This window comes from Harmonia axyridis, chromosome 2, assembly GCF_914767665.1.
Source record: "Harmonia axyridis chromosome 2, icHarAxyr1.1, whole genome shotgun sequence".
NCBI classification, from domain to species: domain Eukaryota; kingdom Metazoa; phylum Arthropoda; class Insecta; order Coleoptera; family Coccinellidae; genus Harmonia; species Harmonia axyridis.
Window position 1 is genome coordinate 8,702,864 of NC_059502.1, and position 20,576 is coordinate 8,723,439.

General features: G+C 35.2%; 1 protein-coding gene across 4 annotated transcripts in view; it reads right to left on the reverse strand.

Annotated features, from left to right (window-relative positions):
* LOC123674227 (epidermal growth factor receptor) overlaps window positions 1-20,576 on the reverse strand; it is a 160,130-nt gene that overhangs the window by 15,253 nt on the left and 124,301 nt on the right. For 3 of the 4 annotated variants that reach the window (XM_045609152.1, XM_045609153.1, XM_045609151.1), the window contains exon 2: window positions 12,042-12,396. The exons of the other annotated variant lie outside the window; for it this stretch is intronic. In XM_045609152.1, the coding sequence (XP_045465108.1) occupies window positions 12,042-12,279 (238 nt within the window). In that variant the 5' untranslated portion in view covers window positions 12,280-12,396. The remainder of the gene's footprint in view (window positions 1-12,041; window positions 12,397-20,576) is intronic. 4 annotated transcript variants of the gene reach the window in all.

Sequence of the window (20,576 nt, forward strand, 5' to 3'; positions counted from 1 at the left end):
ATAGAAATGCTCGGACAGGTCGATTTCTGTTTCGAGGGGGACAACTTAAGATGTAGGTTACGGACGCATAGCGCTTCAACCCTTGCTGCTACAACCCCCACCCCCAATTTTTGAATAGGGAAGATGGGGTGAGTGATACCTCAATTTAAAGGTATTTTTATACTGATTTCAGCACAGTAATTGTTTTTTCATTTTATGCATTAGTTCTCGAAATATTCATGCGTTAGTTAGTTAGGGAGGAAGCCACAGTCATGGTTGTTTTGAAGCTCAAAATGTCGATTTTTCACAAAACACTACAAGTGCCATGAAAACACTACTTCATTTTCAAATACTTAGTCAAGAATATTTCGAGAACTAATGCATAAAATGAAAAAACAATTACTGTGCTGAAATCAGTATAAAAATACCTTTCAAATGAGGTATCACTCACCCCATCTTCCCTATTCAAAATTTGGGGGTGAGGGTTGTAGTAACAAGGGTTGAAGCGCTATGCGTCCGTAACCTACATTTTAAGTTGTCCCCCTCGAAACAGAAATCGACCTGTCCGAGCATTTCTATCGAAAAACTTTATTTCGTCTGTAATCTCGTCTGTTTCGTTTTCAAATGGCCACCCTGTATATCGAGTAGTAAAAGTGATACTTTCCCGGATGTAGTTTTAATATGAGATATACATACTATTTTTTTTTAAATAAAGTTTTTCGAAAGAGGATTTTTTTTTAATTTTCGATTATCTACAATCTCAAGTTTTATAGGAGAATAGCTCAAAATGTCTTTTAGATAATCCAACTATAAGTTATAGCGTGAGTTCAACGTTTTGTATCTTGAATCGACAGAGATTTGTGGTCTTAATACCTTATTTACATATACTTCTTATAGGTAAAAAGCATTTATAAGAAGGTGGTCTTGGTGTGAAGAAATATTCTAATCCCAATCTCCAAAAAGCCAACTATTTAATTTGTCATGACAGGAATCCAATGAAAAAATATATTAATTTATTCATGAAACGAGATTTTATATGGAAGTGTATTCCATTTATTTGGTCATATCAATTCAACCATCATATCGAAAAATTCCGAATAAAGAACATTAGTCTTGTAAACGATTTAGATATATCTAACGATTATCATTGATAAATATCAAAAGGATCTGTTAATTTTTATGTACCTTTATCGAAAATTGCAGTTTTGGTTCCCTCCAAACTCAACTCAATTGCCTAATTTGTTATTCTTAACAATTCAAACTTTTTAAGTATGTTCCTCGCCATGATAAGTTGTCAAACTAATGAAAATATCATATAATGACATTTTTAACCTTCCTTATATGGCCTCTATGGCCTTTTCAAACATCGACAACAAAATATGCTATTCTAGGAATTTTCTGCCAATTTCCAACACCGCTAAATTCCAGGTCCGCATTACCTCCAATAAAAATTCTTCGTTTCTCTTTGTTCGTCCAATATGCTAATCACTGGCACATTCCATCTTCAGGACGCTTTTCATTTCTTCACATGTTCAAACAATTAGTTGAATAAACACACACCTGCGTGTACGTAGACGACGTGCTTGGAAATAAACCCAACAAGTTTTAAGAGTTCCTGGTAGAGAAACATTTGTACGAATCGTAACGACCTGTGAGGTTTGAGGAAAAAGACAATATCTTATGATTAGTTCAAACATTCAATATTGATTTTTGGCAATACGGACCTTGAAGTTGAACTTGTTTGGTAATGGGCCGTAATCAGTGTTATGTCTTGATCAAATATTGGGAGTATAGAACATTTTAATGGATGTAAATACCACACATCTCGCGTTTTGTCTGTCAGATAAACCTTACAGGTAATATGTCTAATTTTGTTCATGAAAATTAAGTTCAAATTACTCTTTATGAAAGTGGTCTAAAAATTATTTTAGAAAGTACTTCAGATGATATGAATATAACAACAGCAGTTTTATAACGGTGTCCTTCTCCTCTCTATCATAATTCCTTCTTTCTTTTGTATAATCGATGAGGTGGTCAATACATAATAGAGTAATAAATCAAGTTATGCGAACATATGTGAAGGTAAAATACTGAACATGTGGCATACGTTGGAACAACTGAAAGCTCGATAGGTGGTTAGTTTTATGAGCTATTGACAGTACAAAGTATTGAAAGGTTCTCCGAATTAATGCAGTTGGCATTGACATGAACAAGGCAAGTTCATTTTGTTAATTGTCTATCACAGTTTTGAAAATAAGATTGAGTGAAAAAAATTTCTGTTTGAAATTTGCTTGCTAACTTCGTTAGTTCTATAGATAAAGTAGCTAGACGTCATATCATAAAAACAGCAAGTTTTGTATGCAATGACACCAAAAGGGGCAAATAGGAATAGCCAGAAATTTATATATGTTGTTTGACTAACTACCAGAAGATTTATTTGAAATGACAGGCACTCTACATGGTTGTAACTGCCAGACACCATTAAAGTTGACGAATTTTAGGGTCAATTTACATCATATGTATAAGATGAAATTGGACATTGCTACTTGACTCTGCGTATATAAACTTTAGGCTTTTATACCATGACGTAAGTCTGACGTCACGGAATCCTGTAATTATTTTCAGGTGGCAATACTGAAAAAATTATCAAGTTAGCGTTTTTATTTGTGGAATAGTAATAAGCTGCTATATTCCCTATGAGATTAGATCTCAATATTCAACTCATGCCGGGTTTGAAAGAGTGGTAGAAGTGCAAGTCATCTTTTTCTTTCATTTAACATTCTCGATACTGAGATACCTCACCGCCTGTAGCTGTTTCACAATATTAATTTCATATTATCAATCAAACAACAGACTTTAAACTTGAACTCAATTCATCGGACAAAAAACTGTACACAAAAGATCTTTTTGTCTGTGAAGAAGAGCTTGTGGTACCTTCTATTATGGAAGATATTCACACGATTACTTTCAATAATGTATGTTATAATGGTTTATTGTAACCTCATATATGATTTGAAATTAAAAGAATCGTATCCAATGATATGCATGATACCAACAAAACTTCAGCAAGTTTAGGTGTACAAATAAAGCAATAATGATTTATTTATACCAATTACTCAAGAATCCATGAGAAACAAGTCACAAAACAAGTCACATAATGATGTGTTAAATTACCACTGCATGCAATGATTGTTAGGCAACTCAGGTGATACTCGTATTCCCATTGGTCTACGTCTTTAAAGCCATTAAAATCTAATATCGTACGATTCTCTTCTGTTTTCCACAGACTCTCTTGATCTTCCAGACCTCAATCAAGAAGAGAATACTAGCCAAACAAACTCCAACAAGCCAAGCAAAGAAGGGAGCCAATAAAGTTCGCATCTTCAAACGTTGAAAATTACTGAAATCATTTTCATTTTCATCGAATTCGTCTTGGTATTTTTTCATTATTCTCTGTATGAATCCGTAGTCTTTTAAGATGCCAATATAATTCCTCATATTCTCGATGAAGACGTTACCACGTAAGAAGTTAAATCCAGATATACACTTCATGAAAGGTGGATATAGAGGCTTTAGCAAATTTCTACCGTCTTCGTCCAAGAACGAAGAAAACCAAGACATAGTTTCGTAATAGGACATTAGAGCAGCAGTGTCCTTTCTGAAAGCTACCATACTCGCCCAGGATTCCCCTCGATTGTTAGGTTTTTGCGTATAATTCTTCAATTTGGGATAGGTGCTCTCCAAAAAGTTTCTTCTAATTTCGCCAAAGTGTAGACTCAAACCTGAATCCAAGACTTCTTCGAATGTTTGAAACGAAGATTCATACATCGGTGGTCCCAAAATAAGAGCTGCAAGTCTGCTCTTGTAAATCGTCGTGAATACAGATATCATCAAGAAGACTGCCATCAGAAGAACGAACTCAGGATTATGATGAATACGAACTCTGCAAGGTTGTTCTAGAAATATTCTCAGAAAGACAGTGAATTTTTCACGCAGGTTGAGTTGGTTTTTCCTTGACTTGTTAAAGATTTTCTTTTTTGGTAAATTAAGGACACACCAACCTACAACAACGATGATTGTTGTGAGAATATAAGCTAGCCAAACATGTGAAGGGAATATTTTTATAGGGTATTTCCACTGTGGTAGTTTTCGTGACCTTGGTATGAACCATACGTCATTGTCGTCGTTGACAGGTGGAATGACATCTAGGACGTTTTGAGCTTTGTCTATAAGACGTTGCACCAAGTCACATTCTCCGTTCTTTAGAATTGTTGCAGGATATAAATTCACCCAGGCTTCATTTTCATCTGTATAGTCGAAATGTTTGTAATATGGCGTCACTTTCATTAGACCTAAGACGAAATCCATTAGATCTATACTGATACCTCTGTTGCTGGTAGAAGTACAATTTGGAGCTTCGCAAAGTACATAGGGTCTTCTTAGAATGACACAGATGTTTAAAACTTCAGGAGGTTTACGAACTAATTTAGTTTCTTTTCGAAATGGTGGTTTGATGAGAGGATTTTGAGGATCACAGATAAGAAAGTCTGTTGTGTTATAAAATATCATTCTCGAAATATGTTTACCTTCGAATTGTCCAATCAAACTTGACTTATTCCCATTTATTGATATGTATAAGGCAGCCGGATTGTAGCTACCTATGTTTTCAATCCACTTCATGAAATCTTTGGTGTTTTCAACCAGATTAATCAGGTAAACATCAGGGGTCATATCAGGAAGTGGATCTTGATTATCGAGGAAATCACTGGAGAATCTTATACAAGGTGCGTACACTCTACCATCGAAGTCCACGGAAACTAAACATTTAACATCTCTCCCAACCGTTGATTGTATGACAGCAGTCATGCAACGAAGTAATTCATATGTTTTCAAGAAAGGAAGGAAATTATTGACGTACATGGCTGTTTTCGAAACAAACGATCGAATGTAGGTGCTGTTTACTAAATTGTGTGTGTGATTTCATCCAGTTCAATCATAAATCACGAACGAAAGAAGCTTGTAGGTTTTGTTCCGGTGTTCGAGCATTTTTTCGATACGCTGAACATCAATTTCCTGTTTTTTGATTCGTTCGCATATCATTAAGAGTGTTGATAGTGAGAAGGACAGATCTTAACAGCTCAATGAAGTGACGAGATAGTTTTATTACAATTAGAGATTTACCGATACATGTTTCTACACATTGTCAGCAAATGGTTTGGTCATTTGGGCTTATCATTAACACCTTCAATATTAAGAGTTTATTTAATCTTTATTTGATGCATTGACAACCCCAAATATTTATGAGCAAACCACAAACTGAAGTTTCACTTAGGATAAATGACAGCTTTGAAATAAGGTCTAAAGCAGGCGTCAAAAGGGGTATAAATATATACATGAACATAGGTGTCAAAATAGGAAAGAAAATGATAAAATGTGTTAAGAGGATTCGTGACAAGATAACGTCTAAGGATTATTTTTTTTTGCAGTTCAGGTACTTTCTGGACAATACGCATCTTAAAGGTTGTTTATTTTACTTTGAAATTATCGAAATTCGGACCCCCATGCCTACCAGTGTCGGCGGTACCTATAGGTAATTTAAGAAACTTTCCCACTTTGATATTAGGCCAATAGTAAAGTTAATGATTCTGAGCAGTGTTTGAAGCTATTCAAGTGCAATAAGCTGAATTTTGCGTCGATATGTGACAATGGAAGAAACATGGCTCCATCATTTCACTCCGGAATCCAATCGACAGTCAGCTGAGTGGACTGCACACGATGAACCGAATCCAAAGCGAGGAAAAACACAGCAGTCATCTGGCAAGTTTATGGCATCAGTATTTTGGGATGCACAAGGTATAATATTCATTGATTACCTCCAAAAGGGCCAGATCATTAACAGCGATTATTATATAGCGTTATTGGATCGTTTAAAGGATGAAATCGTTAAAAAACGGCCCCATTTGAAAAAAAATAAGGTGCTGTTTCATCAAGACAATGCGCCGTGTCACAAATCAATGAAAATAATGGCAAAATTGCATGGATTGGTCTTGGAATGGATTCTGCATCCACCATATTCGCCAGATCTGGCCCCCAGCGACTTTTTCCTGTTCTGAGACCTGAAAAGAATGCTCGCTGGGAAGAAATTTAGCGCCAATAAAGAAGTAATAGTCGAAACTGAAGCGAAAGACAAATCATATTACAAAAATGGTATCGAAAAGTTGGAAGATCGCTATAATCGCTGTATCGTCCTCGAAGGCAACTATGTTGAATAATAAAATCAAATTTTGTCAAAAAAAATGTGTTTAACCATGGTAGACCGGGGACTTTTCAATTGGCCTGTTATATATCGAGATTATGAAGTATAGTAGGTATTGCAAAAATGTCTGCTTACATACTCGATCTCGCAGACTTGTAAAACCATTACGATGCACCGTAGGAATTGCAATTACCGTCCAATAAATAAATTAACCTTTTCTCCATACACCGATAATAGAAACTCGCTCTGCGTTGAAAAGTGAACCAATTAAATCTTGAAAACACACACTTGATTACTTTCCTCCCATTTGGCTCTCACTATTTGGGTCAGCTTGATCGACTACAACTCGTTTGGTATCGAAAAATGTCTCTGGCTTTACTTTCATTTATAATCCCCGTGCTTAAAAGGACGCCGACTTGCGATAGGCCTTTCGGCAATGATATAAGGCTCGGGGATCTCTCACATACCGTATGTTCGGCTTGCTTTCCGTCTGACATTATTTGGTTGGAATTGTACACTTAAATTTACCGTTCAATGGTTTAATGATCTTTGCTGCGGTAGCATTTCGTCTAATTAGCGGATTTCTTGTTGCTTTCACGTGCATATTTCGATTAGGGTCAGGTGCTTGCGGTATGCTTCTTTTATTCTTTTTTTTTTCTGCGAATTTTCAGTTCGAAATGAAGATGAAATTTATCTGACGACGCAGCGCTCAGCGTGGTCAGTATCCGAATGGGAGACCACTCTATCATACTTATTTAGCTAACTTAGGAGAGCTACTATTTGATGTTTAGTGCTGTAGATTTGCTAAAATAGAGCAGAGATAATAAAATGATGAAATTCTTCAATTCGCCTTGGTGATTTCCTCCAATTTTTGTGCAATAGGTATTCTTTTCCACGTCTTTTTTCTCCTCTCTTCATTCACTGAATTAACACATGAATGTGATATTTCTTTCATTCTTTACTAATGAATATGATAATAAAATAAAATTGTGCAAATTTTGTGACATAATTGAATGGTCGTCATCTTTGTTCATAATAAAAATGTGGCAAGTTTTTTCCATTGTTTCAAATTCCTCTTTATCAGTTGAATTTCTGAATTTTATTCGGTTAATTACGAAAATTGAATCAATACATAATTGTAAAAACAGAAATCCTCAATAATAAAGAATGAAATAATTTACATGGATTGATATTCAGCTCGCACTTGAACTTGAAATATCTACTAATTTTTACTACTTGATTTTCTAATTCTATGTCGGTATTGATACTTTTTTATAATTCCCTTTTTTTTCAGTTGCAGCTGTAATAGCCTTTTTTGAGCTATTCACTATAAGCTAGAGATAAGAGTTATTGGGTAGTTCAAAGTTTTTTGAATGTCGAATTCAAACTGTGAAAGCTAATTAAATGAAATTTTGACTGTTAATATCTGTGATCATCCCCATCGACCCTGCAGAGTGCTGTATCATTTGAAATTATACAAGTTGAATCCCAACAATTTGCTCAAGTGTGGGAGAAAATTCAGGTAAAAATCTTAAAAAAAAAGTACTATCTCAGATTCTCCCAAACAGCTACCTGAAAAATAAGTATGGGTATTCTTGGTTACACCTGGCACCTACGGAACCCAGTAGCCGGCTATTATACAGTTCTAGTTCCACTTCATTATCTCAGACTTCATCAAAAACGGATCTACTATTCTTGTTATAAATATAACCACCTTTCACGTCGACCAAGAACAACACAATAAACTTTCTCATGTTCTTAGGAACGAATAGCCAAGACGTTGAATCTAGGTTATGAATCGGTATGAAATTACGTCCACAAGGCATATTTGCAATAATAATTCTGCTAATTCAGACAAGTATGTTTGTAGAAAGAAAACGCCAGCCGCAATTTCATGTACTTAGTACTTGTAGGTTGGGAATAACTATTGCTTCTTGACGTAGTGTGTTCTAAATAACTATTATAATGTAATGGAATAGATTTTGAATCGTCAGAGCAGGTTTTTCCGCGAAAATTGTTATGAAATGTAAACATGTTGTCGTAAAAGATTGGAGATTTTATAATATCAAACCAGGCTCACATGGAATATCATGTGAGGTCATTATAATGTTGTTATTAATTTTTCCTTTCAATACACACATACAGCTAAAGAGGCAGTTATTGTCAATTCTAATTTCGAAATATGTACTTCAAAATTTACGCAAATACAACATTGTTTATAGGGTAACTACTTATTGTTGCAAAATAAATCAAGATGATTATTTGAAAGACCTTTTCTTCAATTTAATTTGTGATTTAAGTAGGTAGTACAATTAATAAAATATGATTTTCGTTTTGTATTATATGTTCATTAAGGAAATATAATTTTCTTCTTACTCGGAAGACTTCTCTTTTCTTTTCTCCCTTTTTTTATTAGCAAAGAATCGACGAGTTCATCAGCATACCATGAAATTACTTTTGAAAAAAAACCTCTTAAACATATATTTGAAAACATTAATCTAGAAAAATCTATATATTAATTCTGTGAATCAATATGGAGAGGTGATTATTAAACGAATAAAATAACCTAGAATTAAAAGCATTATGACACCATGCTCTATAATTTATTATTGAATAATTTTCGATATCCTCTCCTGAACCATAGATTACAGCATCCGGCGGTACTTTTTGAAATGAATCGAATGGATCTTTTTCTATTGCCGTAATTCTATATATCCATATATACCTGTTGCTACCGTATTTACTAAGTTTCCGATTATAGCTATCAGTTTCATGGGATCTTTCAACCCCTTACTTCCTTTATGTCGATTTCAATGGCCGATGGCACAGTTGGAAAGGAAACAGATTGTTTGGGGGCCTTTTATTTCCGATTTTAAGACGGCATAAGGTGAACATAGATACAAGGTGGGGGAGGAATGTTCTTTTCGTTGCAGATGGTCAACTTTTTAGAAATGCTTTCAAAACAAATTTTAACGCCGCCACTGGATTTCTATTCTAGGTAGTCTAGATTATAAATATTGAACAAATGTTTAACTTTTTTATGTTAACTAAGGAAAACGACTCGAATATATAGTAATTTCTCCTTTTTAATACAGAATATTGAAATAGTGGACATCTACCGAAAAACATACATTCAGAGTGTTTCTAAATTGGAGGTACTAAGGAAAAGGATTTATTTGATGATTTCAAGAGAAAAAAAGTCCTATAAACATGAACCTGCAAACGCTTTGTTTTCGAGATACACGGTGTTTCTTGAGACCCTACTTTTTTGTGATTATTATACCAGTTTATCGATTCTTTAGTAACCTTCGCTACAGATTGGTTAAATATATACCAAAACTTATAATTCATTCATTCATCACAGCTTACTAACTGGAACTTTGAAATTATTCATATTTTCCTGAGTATTACTTGAAAATTATTATTTTTCATTTATTTTCTCCAGTTCGGTAGCAGATAGGACAAAACTACAAGATACCAAAAAGTGTAGTTCCGGACCAAAGTTACTTTTTATATTTTTTTAGAACTATCATTGGTCCACTGAAAAAAGTTCTAGAGGAAAAAGCGGGCACTGTTCCGAAAAAAATATCACCCTATAGATTTGCATTCAAAATGAGCATATCATATGATAAAATTATATCTATGCAATATTTAAGTTAATTATCTTGTGAAGGAAGGTACTATGAGACAAAAACTTGAAGGAATCAAACTTTAACACCCTTTATCTCAATAACAAAGCTTTTGCGATCCGAGGAATACGTCATTTTCGTTTGTACATCCAATTTAGGAACTCCATGTACACACTAATCTATTTTGTATTTTCTATTGAAGAAAACAAGTTACTTAGAAGTGGTAATTCAACTTTTGGCAAAAAAGTCGGCTACAACAATATCAGGGAAGTACAAAAAGAGTTTTTGGAGCAGAGATATTGTTGTATGAAATGCAAATTCAGCAAATCTGGTATTATCAAAAAGAATAATGTAGTGTATCTCATTGGGCGCGATCTTTGAACAATCAAAAAATTGTAATGAAAAATTTACAACATTCCCCTCAGTTTTTATAGTATAGAAAGAGAGTGTGGAGTGTATTACGTATGGAACTTTTACAGAATTTTCTGATAAACCTTAATTGGAATTTCAAACATAGACTTTCGTCGCTCTAATTCTCCATTCTTCCATTGTTTACTAATTTTGACGTAGGCTCCAACACAAACATCAACCTCAGTTCGAAAACGTATTGAATTCAACAAATCATTATCTTTAAATTTTCCCAAACAACGGACAATTCAAATAAAAAAATCCAAGTGTTTACAAAAAGTCGAAAATTATATTTACACGAATCTCAACGATCTTCAATAATTCTCATACGTATTATTCCAATTCAAATAGACTATCGTACAGGAAAAAACGCTTGAAATTTATCTTTTACTCAACTATTTTTGTCAGATGCACAGGTGAGCATCGAAGAATTCCGCAAAAATTTAGAGGGATAGACTTCTATTCTTTTGAATCTCTCGAGGACAATAGTTCTTAACGGAGAAGAATAACCTTTCTACACAAAAGAACCGAAATACCTGAGCCAAGTCGAGGGCCATTTCAGTAAACCCAAAACAGAGACTTTCAAGTGGGAGATGCTATATACTCGATTAGATCATGATGGTCTTTTAAGCTCCAACTTTATTACAGGTGGTAACTATGCTTATAAGAAGTGAATACATTGAACTTTTCAGGTATAAGTATGGTAAAAGCTTATAAAACTCAATGCATGTATGTAATTGTTTTGAACTACAGCTTTGAAAAAATGACCAACAAAGCTAAGAGAGCTTTTTATATAGGTAGTAGTTTTTTAACATTGAAATTGAATTTGGTTGCCATGCTGGATTGGTTTTAACATACGTTAAAGCACAGGAGCTTTTTAATAGGATGATTTTCTATATTTAACGAAAATCAAATTGCTTAGAAGCTAAGGTAAATGAGAAATCACGATACTGGTTTAAAAACACAACAGCGAAGCAAAAACATTTCAGTGTAATGTAATGATTTGGAACAATTTTTTGTTTCACGATAAGTATAATCTCTATTTACTAGGGTCTACTACTATTTACTCGTTTCAAGAAACAGTTAGAAGTATTGCGTTCATTCGAATACTAAAATTAATTTGATTTGGCAGTTTTCTCAGAGATTCTTTTCATAGGTACAAACATATAAGATCTTTTTATCAAATAAACTTCAATATTCCATTTCTAGAGCAATCTTATAGATCAAAAACATGAATCTGTAGTGTTTTATCAGTTCTGTTCATTGTCGTTAAATTTCCAAGCAGTCTTCTCAAAGAATAAAAGTTTATTCGATAAAAAAGCTACGTATGAGAAAACACTCGCAAAGAACAAATATTTGATACCTTTTGTTATACGCTATAAAGGTACTGTAAAACCTTTAACTGTGCGTCTTAGATTCTAATTCAATTTTTCCTAAAAATGAAAGACTAGAAAACACTATGATTCAACTCAAGATCGAGTATCAATACCAGAGATTGTTTAAATAGGTTTTCATATGTGCTGGCGAATTAAAGAATGAACAGAGTTACAGTAAAAGCCACGCTAGTTCTCCATAATAAAACAATATAACAAAACTTTCGTTTCTTCTCATGAAACATGGATCAATTTTCATCTGACAAGGTTCCACTGAATACCGAAGAAACCTCTACATTCCACACATGTTTACATGACCTCACTCTTACAAAAAAAACCAAATTATCTACGATATTGCGTTAACACCGTTTCTGCACACTCTACCGAGAGACTCACTTTTTCCCTTGTTGAGGTTCCTCTCCTGATTCCTCTCCCTAGCGTAATCCCTGATTGTAACCGATCTGTCCCTATCCTGCAAATGTCTTTGCAGGCTCTTGGCCGCGTTAACATTAACATGATCCGTCTTCTGTCCACTTTTATGTCTTTTGCCACAGTCCACACTCACTAGCACCAGGAGAAAGAGCACTCCAACGAGGTGGTACCTCGATATCGTTCCCATACCTGGGGACATCATCCGCGGGTTCTCGCGGTAGGTCACATGGCTCGCGGTCCAGCCTGCCTTGCGGTCGCCACGGTACTGGCGGTACGCATTGGCCTGTTACTGCGGTACTACCTGGTATCTGGCATCGTGCTGTAACAGAGAGAACTTCGGTTAGTTTACCTGGGCAAGAAGAAGAATAGGCGCGCACAGGTGAGATGCGTAGTCGGGGCGGTCGTTGTAGGCGAGCGGCAAACCGGGCAGTGGAGTGGAGGGGGACGGTTGAGAGAAAGAGACGGATATTTGGCACATTTTCTCGCGATTCGAATGTTGTTTGAATTTTAAGTGCTTGTGTAACGGAAATCGGAATTTTTGTTGGGATAATTGTCGGCCCGTGTTTAGGCGTTGCGCCTACTTTGGTTTGGTGTTGTTTGGGCTTTTTTGTTGGTTCAGGGTTAGATGCAATTGATTGCAGGTGGCTGGTTTTCGTGGTTGTTTGTAGTTATGATTATAGAATGTTTAGAAAATCGTTAATTATGTTTTGATTATTATTAACACACCTGAGCAGCAATTAATAACAATTACAGACAAAGGTATATACGAAGACGAGAAGTCTATAGCTTCCTCTCGTCATTCATCCACCAATTGAGTCCTTGAACATTGGTGTTTTCTTTCGATAGTCTGCTTGAGTTTTCCGTAGTGTTGAAGAGGAAGCTTGAAATTATTATTCTATATTCAGGGTGATTCACCGCGACGCGATGGTCTATTAGACGTTCATGAAAAACTTATCATAATTTTGTGCTGCAAATTTGCAAGTTAGTGTTTGAGACAGTGATCTTTCTCCCTGAAATATATTCAGATTTCTACAACTACCGATTTTACAGGACACAGACTACTACTTCTTTATTTCAAATCGCACACGCAGTTTATTATTGCATCATTAGATAGCTTTTTTATGACAATTTCAGCAATACGCCATATATTGGGTAAAAAAAACTCAACAGTTCATGAGTTAATGGGATTCTTATGAAAAAACGAAGGCAACGAAGACTTTTTCATATTGGATTCTGCAAATACTTAGTAGGTTTTATAAAACTGTTTGCGGTTTGGACCAAAAATGTACAGGGTGTTCAACAGAAGACCATGAACACAAATGAAGAATGAAGACAACACAAATTCATGAAAACTCAAAATTTTCAAATAAGAAACTATATTTTTTATTATTTCAGTCAATTCTACGTATGAAAAAAAAGGAGTTACTCAAGCAAACCCTATACCTAAAATGAATTCTTTAAAAGTTATCGAGGAAGAATTTAAAATGAGGAAAAACCACAATTTCTAACTGTGTGAAGTAGTCTGTGACCGGAATACTCAGAAGGAAGCTAAAATTCGATGAAAATTTAATTGGTTTATGGGTTGCTCAAGAATCTCAACGAACAATTACTTACAATTCATGAAATGTCGAATTTAGTTATCGAATTATAGAATTTTAGTTTTTTTCTCGAGACTTCTGAAAAAATAATGCCATTTTTAATTCTTTCAGAACACTCTAAAGAAGTGAGTCAAAATTATTTTAGTAGGTAAATAAAAAACCATAATTATCACTTCAACAGGGGTCTATATCTCGAGAATGGCTCATCTTATCGAAAAAAACACATGACACAATATTTACGTAAAATTTATTGGTTTTCTAGAAAAAATTGCCGAAATTTTTCACGGATTTCTGAAAGAACAGTAAATTAGAGTTTTATGAATTACACCCAAATATTTTTGAGGAAACTACCTTAAAACTTTTTCTGTGAAGAAAATACTTGCTATATTGCGTTTTTACCAGCTCAAAATCGAAATTTGTAAGTTTTTGTAAGTTTGTAGTGTTTTTAATTGGTTCTTGTTATTTACTTCAATATTTCTTGAGTTATTTCAAAACTTCAATTCACGTGTGAGGAGTAAGACGTATGCTTTTTGTCGAGAAAACTGAGAATTGCATAAAATATCATACCTAAAAGGTGTTTTGATTCTCCTCATGTGTCAAATCTTTCAGCACATATTGAGGCAATATTCTTTCACTCTCTACAGCAATTTTCATAGCTCTGAAGTGGGTGAAAATATGTTTCAACGGCCAGCGCCATCTGTGACCAATTCTTTCACGAATGGAGTTGACTACACCCTATTTATAACACTCTTGGTTTCAAACAATTTCGAAAACTAGGCATATCACTGTGCAAGGGTACGTGACAAATCAATTGGAATTCCCCTCGACCCAAACTTATAATTTACCAAATGAAATTTCAATTCGAACTAGCCATAGAATCCCATAAGAACCGCCCACCAATGCCCGCAGAGATGCAATTATCCTGAATCTATAGGTGTTCCAAATAACAATGCCGCCAGATTCATCTCGTTTGAAATTACAGTCCACCTTCGCCGATTGCTTCTACGAAATTCCTAGAGGGGAAAGGGAAGTTCATACACGATTTTTATTATTGGATCACGATTCTGAGACAAAGAAGAAGAAGAAGGAGAAGTTGATGAGGGATAAATCGATATAAAGGGTTTTCCAATAAGAGGTTTCATTTTGAATAGCCCGCTGTCTGGGCGTTTGTCACTTGTGAAGCTGTCATATTTTGACATTTGACAAGTAAAAACTACGTCATTACTAAAAATGGAACGATACATGCTTCAACAACACATTGATATTGTCACAAATATTAACTACAAATATGATGAAAACTTTACAGTTATAATTCGCAAAACATTAGCACTTTTGAGTCGTCGTTGTTCATCAAGCCAAATAGCTTGATATTTCAACCAACTACTTGACTTGAAAATCAAGCTCATGAAAAATTACATATTTGAGCTTGACTTGACTTGATTTTAGATATTTATTGCTTGACTCGATATCAAACTACTTGATATTACTTGAGCTTGATATGCACGCGTCGCACGGCATATATTTCTGCAATCTCGTGCGCGCTTAGACTAAATAAGGGGATTCCTCGAGCGTCGAGAGACTGAAGCATTTGCCAGTGTGACTTTATTAGAAGTTTTCTCATATTTCTATGAAATCTATTGGTAGATTTTGGTAGTTTTAGAAATATCTTTCCAAACTTGGCTAAAATGGCCAAGGTTTTTTATCAACGCCAGCATTTTCAGCTCCTGTTGAAAGACAATTTTCCAGAGCTGCTCTTATAGTTACAAAAACCCGCAATAGGTTAGGCAACAAATCTATACAATACCTCATGTGTCTTAGATCCTGGATGGAAAATTATGAAATCAGCCTGGAGGTTTCTCAATATTGAGAAACTTTATATTTTTTTTTTTATGATTTATAGTGATTTAATTCATGTTTCTATTTCAAAAAAGTTGATATTTTCGGTTCTTTTATACAATAAGTTAATGAATTAAAGTGTTTTTGCAAGATTCCTTCTCATTCCATCATTTTTTTATTTATGTGACACTTCACAATAAAACTGCTAAAAATCAAGCCAAGCCGTAAATACCTATCCATGCATCTCTTTGATGGTCAACATACAGACTAGACTTCTTATTTGTCAAATATGTCAGTCTGGATGTGAACCATGAATGAAAAGAGCAGTTTTTGTTATTATTTGGTTTAATTTCTTGTACTTCGTTCTTTGTTCTATTCATATAATTTTTTGATTTTGTTTACCACAGGCCTAGATAATTATGAATTCAAGGTTGTGGCTGCATGTTTGTCGTTCAAGAATCCACAGTCCGTAATTCTTACATGTTAAACATGTGTGTTGATATTTATCCATACACTGTCGAGTATCAACGAACAGACAAGAATGATATGCATGATCGCCTTTAAAATATATACTCGTTTTTTGTAAAAATTGTAAATTTTCATTGAAAAATCCTCAACTTTCAATAAGGTGCTAAATTTGTTGGAAATCAAAGCAAATGTGCAGATTTTTGTCCAACGGTCTAATCGAATCAGTATTCTCTCACCATCCGATTCAACAACAAACCTAGAACACTTCCAAATCGCAACCTCTCCGAAGATGCTCTCCACCGGTCGCTGGCCTATCGCAGGAGGACCGCAGATTCTCGTGCTCTTCCGTTAATATCTCCGAGAACAATCTGTAATCACGCGTCCGAGAAATCGTTACACGAAATGAGTATTCGAAATTATTATCTTTGTAATAACACAGCGAAGGTCCAGCTCAACGGCCCCGCCCAGAGATCTTTCAGCTCTACACCTCACGAAGTTGCCGTCTCTAAGGGCCCCCGGCCACTGTCGGACCGTTGCCCGACGAGAAATCCGCGGTCAGGATGATAGATTTGGTTTTGATGAGATAGGAGAGAATTGTGATAAAGGGGTTTGGAAATTTGTCAGGTTTTTTCTGTATAGGTTGTGTTAATTAGCTTTTCTCACGATATGTTATTATTCACCCAAAAAAAAATTGTATCTACAGCTATTTATGCTAAATCCGCAGAAACTGTCTAATGATTCGTAGCGAAAAATATTCTATAAAATATTGTAACATGTTTTGGTTTGATAATGTTCTCGTGTATCGCTTTACTGAATTGATTTTTTTCTATTTCATATATGTCTTTCAAAGCTCAGCTCAAACGCATTAATTGTGTTCGATAACGATCGGCTATGATTGTTTCAGTCGTTTCTAACAACTGATAATACACAACGTGAGTTGGTCCCACCAAATACTGAGCATGACCTTGGAATCGTGAATATCAGGTTTGGACGGCGACGTTGAAGCATGACCGGGATATCCCCATGATTTTCTGCGCTTGGGATTATTTTAATGAACCCATTTTTCGTCTCCAGTCACGATGCGATGCAGAAATCCCTTCTGTCTTTGTCTCGCAAGCAGCTGTTCACAAGCGAACAAACGCCGTTCAAGATCTCTCGACTTCAATTCATACGGCACCCAATTTCCTTGTTTCTGAATCATTTGCATGACTTTCAGGCGTTTTGAAAGGGCTTAGTGCCTCACTCCCAATGATCCTGCCAATTCTAGTTGCGTTTGACACGAGTCTTGATCAAGTAATGCCTCCAATTCTGCATCTTCGAAAATCTTCTCTCTTCCACCGCCATGCTGGTCTTCGACATCAAAATCACCGTTATTGAAGCGTTGAAACCACTATATTGTATTTGCGAGCATAAGATGAGCCTCAACCACTGATTCCTTCAAATTAAAGCAGAAAACTAAAACCTCCATCAAATGACGAGAATTTGGCTCGTAAACTGACATGTTTTATCGAGGATAACTTCATGATGCATACACAAATCGACTAATATTTCGATGGCGTTATGTTTACAAATACTTAAGCTTATTGTATGACATCTACGATCAATTCATTTCGACTAACACTTACCGCTACAGCCATATTTTGCAAAAAGGCGGAAGGAAAGTTGTACACTTAATATCTTTCAAAGAGCAAAATCATATCAATTAAAGAAAATTAGTAGATAATTTATTCATTCAAGTTTTTATAGATAAGAGGAATAATATACGGCTAGATAATTCGTTGAATAGTTCGAATTTATGCCTGAAATATTAGAGATATCCCTATAAAATTTCTAAGGATAATCTACAGATATATCACTTTCCCAAATATTCAAAAATAGGGTTCCTCCATTCTCAAATTATTTTTTCTAGTGCTAGTCCATAGCACGTGACTCTTCCACGAGTTACTACTCAATTTTCTTCGAAATGCTCGGAAAAAAAATAAGCCGATCATGTAACAAAATACTAGCTCAAACTCAAAATAAAAATATCACGTAGCCTGGTCGCTGATAGGTTAGAAATGAGCTGACCCGACACTGAATACATGCGATAAATCCATGTTGAACATCTAAATTGCCGCTATACAATTCATTTGAGGCGGCTGTCGGGTTCAAAAAACTGCGGACGCTGCAAATATTATCGGCCAGAGAAGGTTGGTTGTAATCGCCTTAGCGATCGATTTTCGTATATTGCTCGGACTTTGCTTCGAGGTGTTCGAGCGGTCAAGAAATATCGGAGATATTTATTCGTTTGCTCGAATGAATCTATAATTTGTTCCTCGGAAAGACTCTGTGAAGAAAACACGGAAAATAGAACGAGAAAAACATAGAATACTATTAGTACATCTTGATAATATGTCAGACATGTTTTATATAGGTACTTGATTCTTCTTTGAATTTCAAGGTTCACTTGGAAAATTTACGTCTGAAATTGATCCAAAATTAGCTGGTTCTTCATGGGGTGCTGATGCCAGCATTCTACGTACGGCTGCCTTGGCCTTGGTTTTTTCTGCTGCTGAATACTGTTGTTCTGTTTGATTCAATAGTGCTCATGTTCTTAAAATTGATGCATAGCTTAACGTTTCTATTAGAATTATCGGTGGAACTATTAGATTTACACCTTCACATTGGTTACCGGTGCTATCACATATATAGGGTGGTTTTTTTCGAGGTATATAACTTTAAGTTGGCATTACTGTTCAAGATGGCAACCAATTTAACAGCTGTCAAGTGATTTATTCTCAGTTTGGTTTGGCAATTTATCATGAATAGACTCACGTCTGAACAACGCTTGCAAATAGTGCAATTTTATTTCGAAAATAATGGTTCTGTGCGGAATACGTATCGCGCACTACGTCCATTAGCGATGAAGCGCACTTCTGGTTTAATGGCTCCGTCAACAAACAAAACTGCCGCATTTGGAGTGAAGCTAATCCTCAAGTATATGTCGAAACACCGTTACATCCAGAAAAACTGACTGTTTGGTGCGCTTTATGGGCTGGTGGAATCATTGGTCCGTATTTCTTCAAAAACGATGATGGCCAGAACGTTACAGTCAATGGTGATCGGTATAAAGCCATGATTACTAACTTTTTCATTCCTGAATTGAATAACCATGATGTCCAGGAGCTGTGGTTCCAACAAGACGGCGCAACATGTCACACAGCTCGTGCCACAATCGATTTATTGAAAGACACGTTTGGTGACCGCCTAATTTCACGTTGTGGACCTGTGAATTGGCCTCCAAGATCTTGTGATTTAACACCGCTAGACTACTTTCTGTGGGGCTATGTAAAGTCATTGGTCAATGCGGATAAGCCACAAACCCTTGACCATTTGGAAGACAACATTCGCCGTGCTATTGCCGATATACGGCCACAAATGTTGGAAAAAGTAATCGAAAATTGGAAGTCCAGATTGGACTACATCCGAGCCAGCCGTGGCGGTCATATGCCAGAAATCATATTTAAAATGTAATGCCACAAGATTATCTTGCGGATAAATAAAATTCATGTCAATCGAATAATCCATCGTTGTTTTATTGAAATTTAAAGTTTTATAGCTCTAAAAAACTCTTTACTTCCGCCTCATATTCGTAGACAGGTCTCAGTCAAGAAATCTTGGGAACAATTTCATTTCTACCCGAACATATTTCCAATTGTATCTCACCTCACAGATACTAGAACTGCCAGATTAAAGTCACGCAAACCTTTATGGCTTGATACCTTCCTTCAATCTAATGAACTTTGGAATGGAGTTCTTGTAATGTCTTCAACAAAAGTCTAATCGTTGATCCTACAGAGAAAGTTCCAGATTTCAATCTTCCTAGGAAAATTTGGTGTATTTTAAATCGACTTAGGACTGGTCATGGTCGTTGTGATAGTTTCAAATGGCACTCTTCTGATAGCCAACTACGTGGGTGTGGTGTAGAAGAAACCATTGACCATTTGGTGAATACTTGTTCAATTTATAAATTCAGTTTCAGATGCTTTTTCAGAATGGGTCGCTAACTTCAAATCATTATAGTGGAAACTAACAGTCATTACTTCTTTTTAGTTCTTTTTTTGTTGTTTTCAGATTTAATTATAAGATCATCAACCGTTGGCGAAGAGAAAGGATGGAGAATATTTGTTTTGGATGGAGAGAGAGGGAGAAAATTTGATTTTCTTTTTAGATGAGTGCCTTCGTTATTGAATTCGATTAATTCAGTTTGTCAATATAGTGAATATATTTTCTGAGATATCTAAAAGCATCACAAAAGCTCAATTAATGAAACAAGGATCTACTAAATAAAGACATTTTGTTAGGAGTTGATAAAATAAGAAGTCTTTACACGTTATTCAATGAAAAACTCTTCACATACCAGCAAATGATAGGCTATAACATGAAGGAAATGCCTTCAGATGCTGTGATGATTAGGACATAAAAGAAACATAAACTAAATGCTGAATTGACAGTTAGCGTTCTTCAAGGTAGTTATAAGCGCTAAGAGAAAATGTAATGACGATATTAAAGAGAATATTTTCCAAAAAGAAATTCTAATTCTATATGTTTTAGAGAT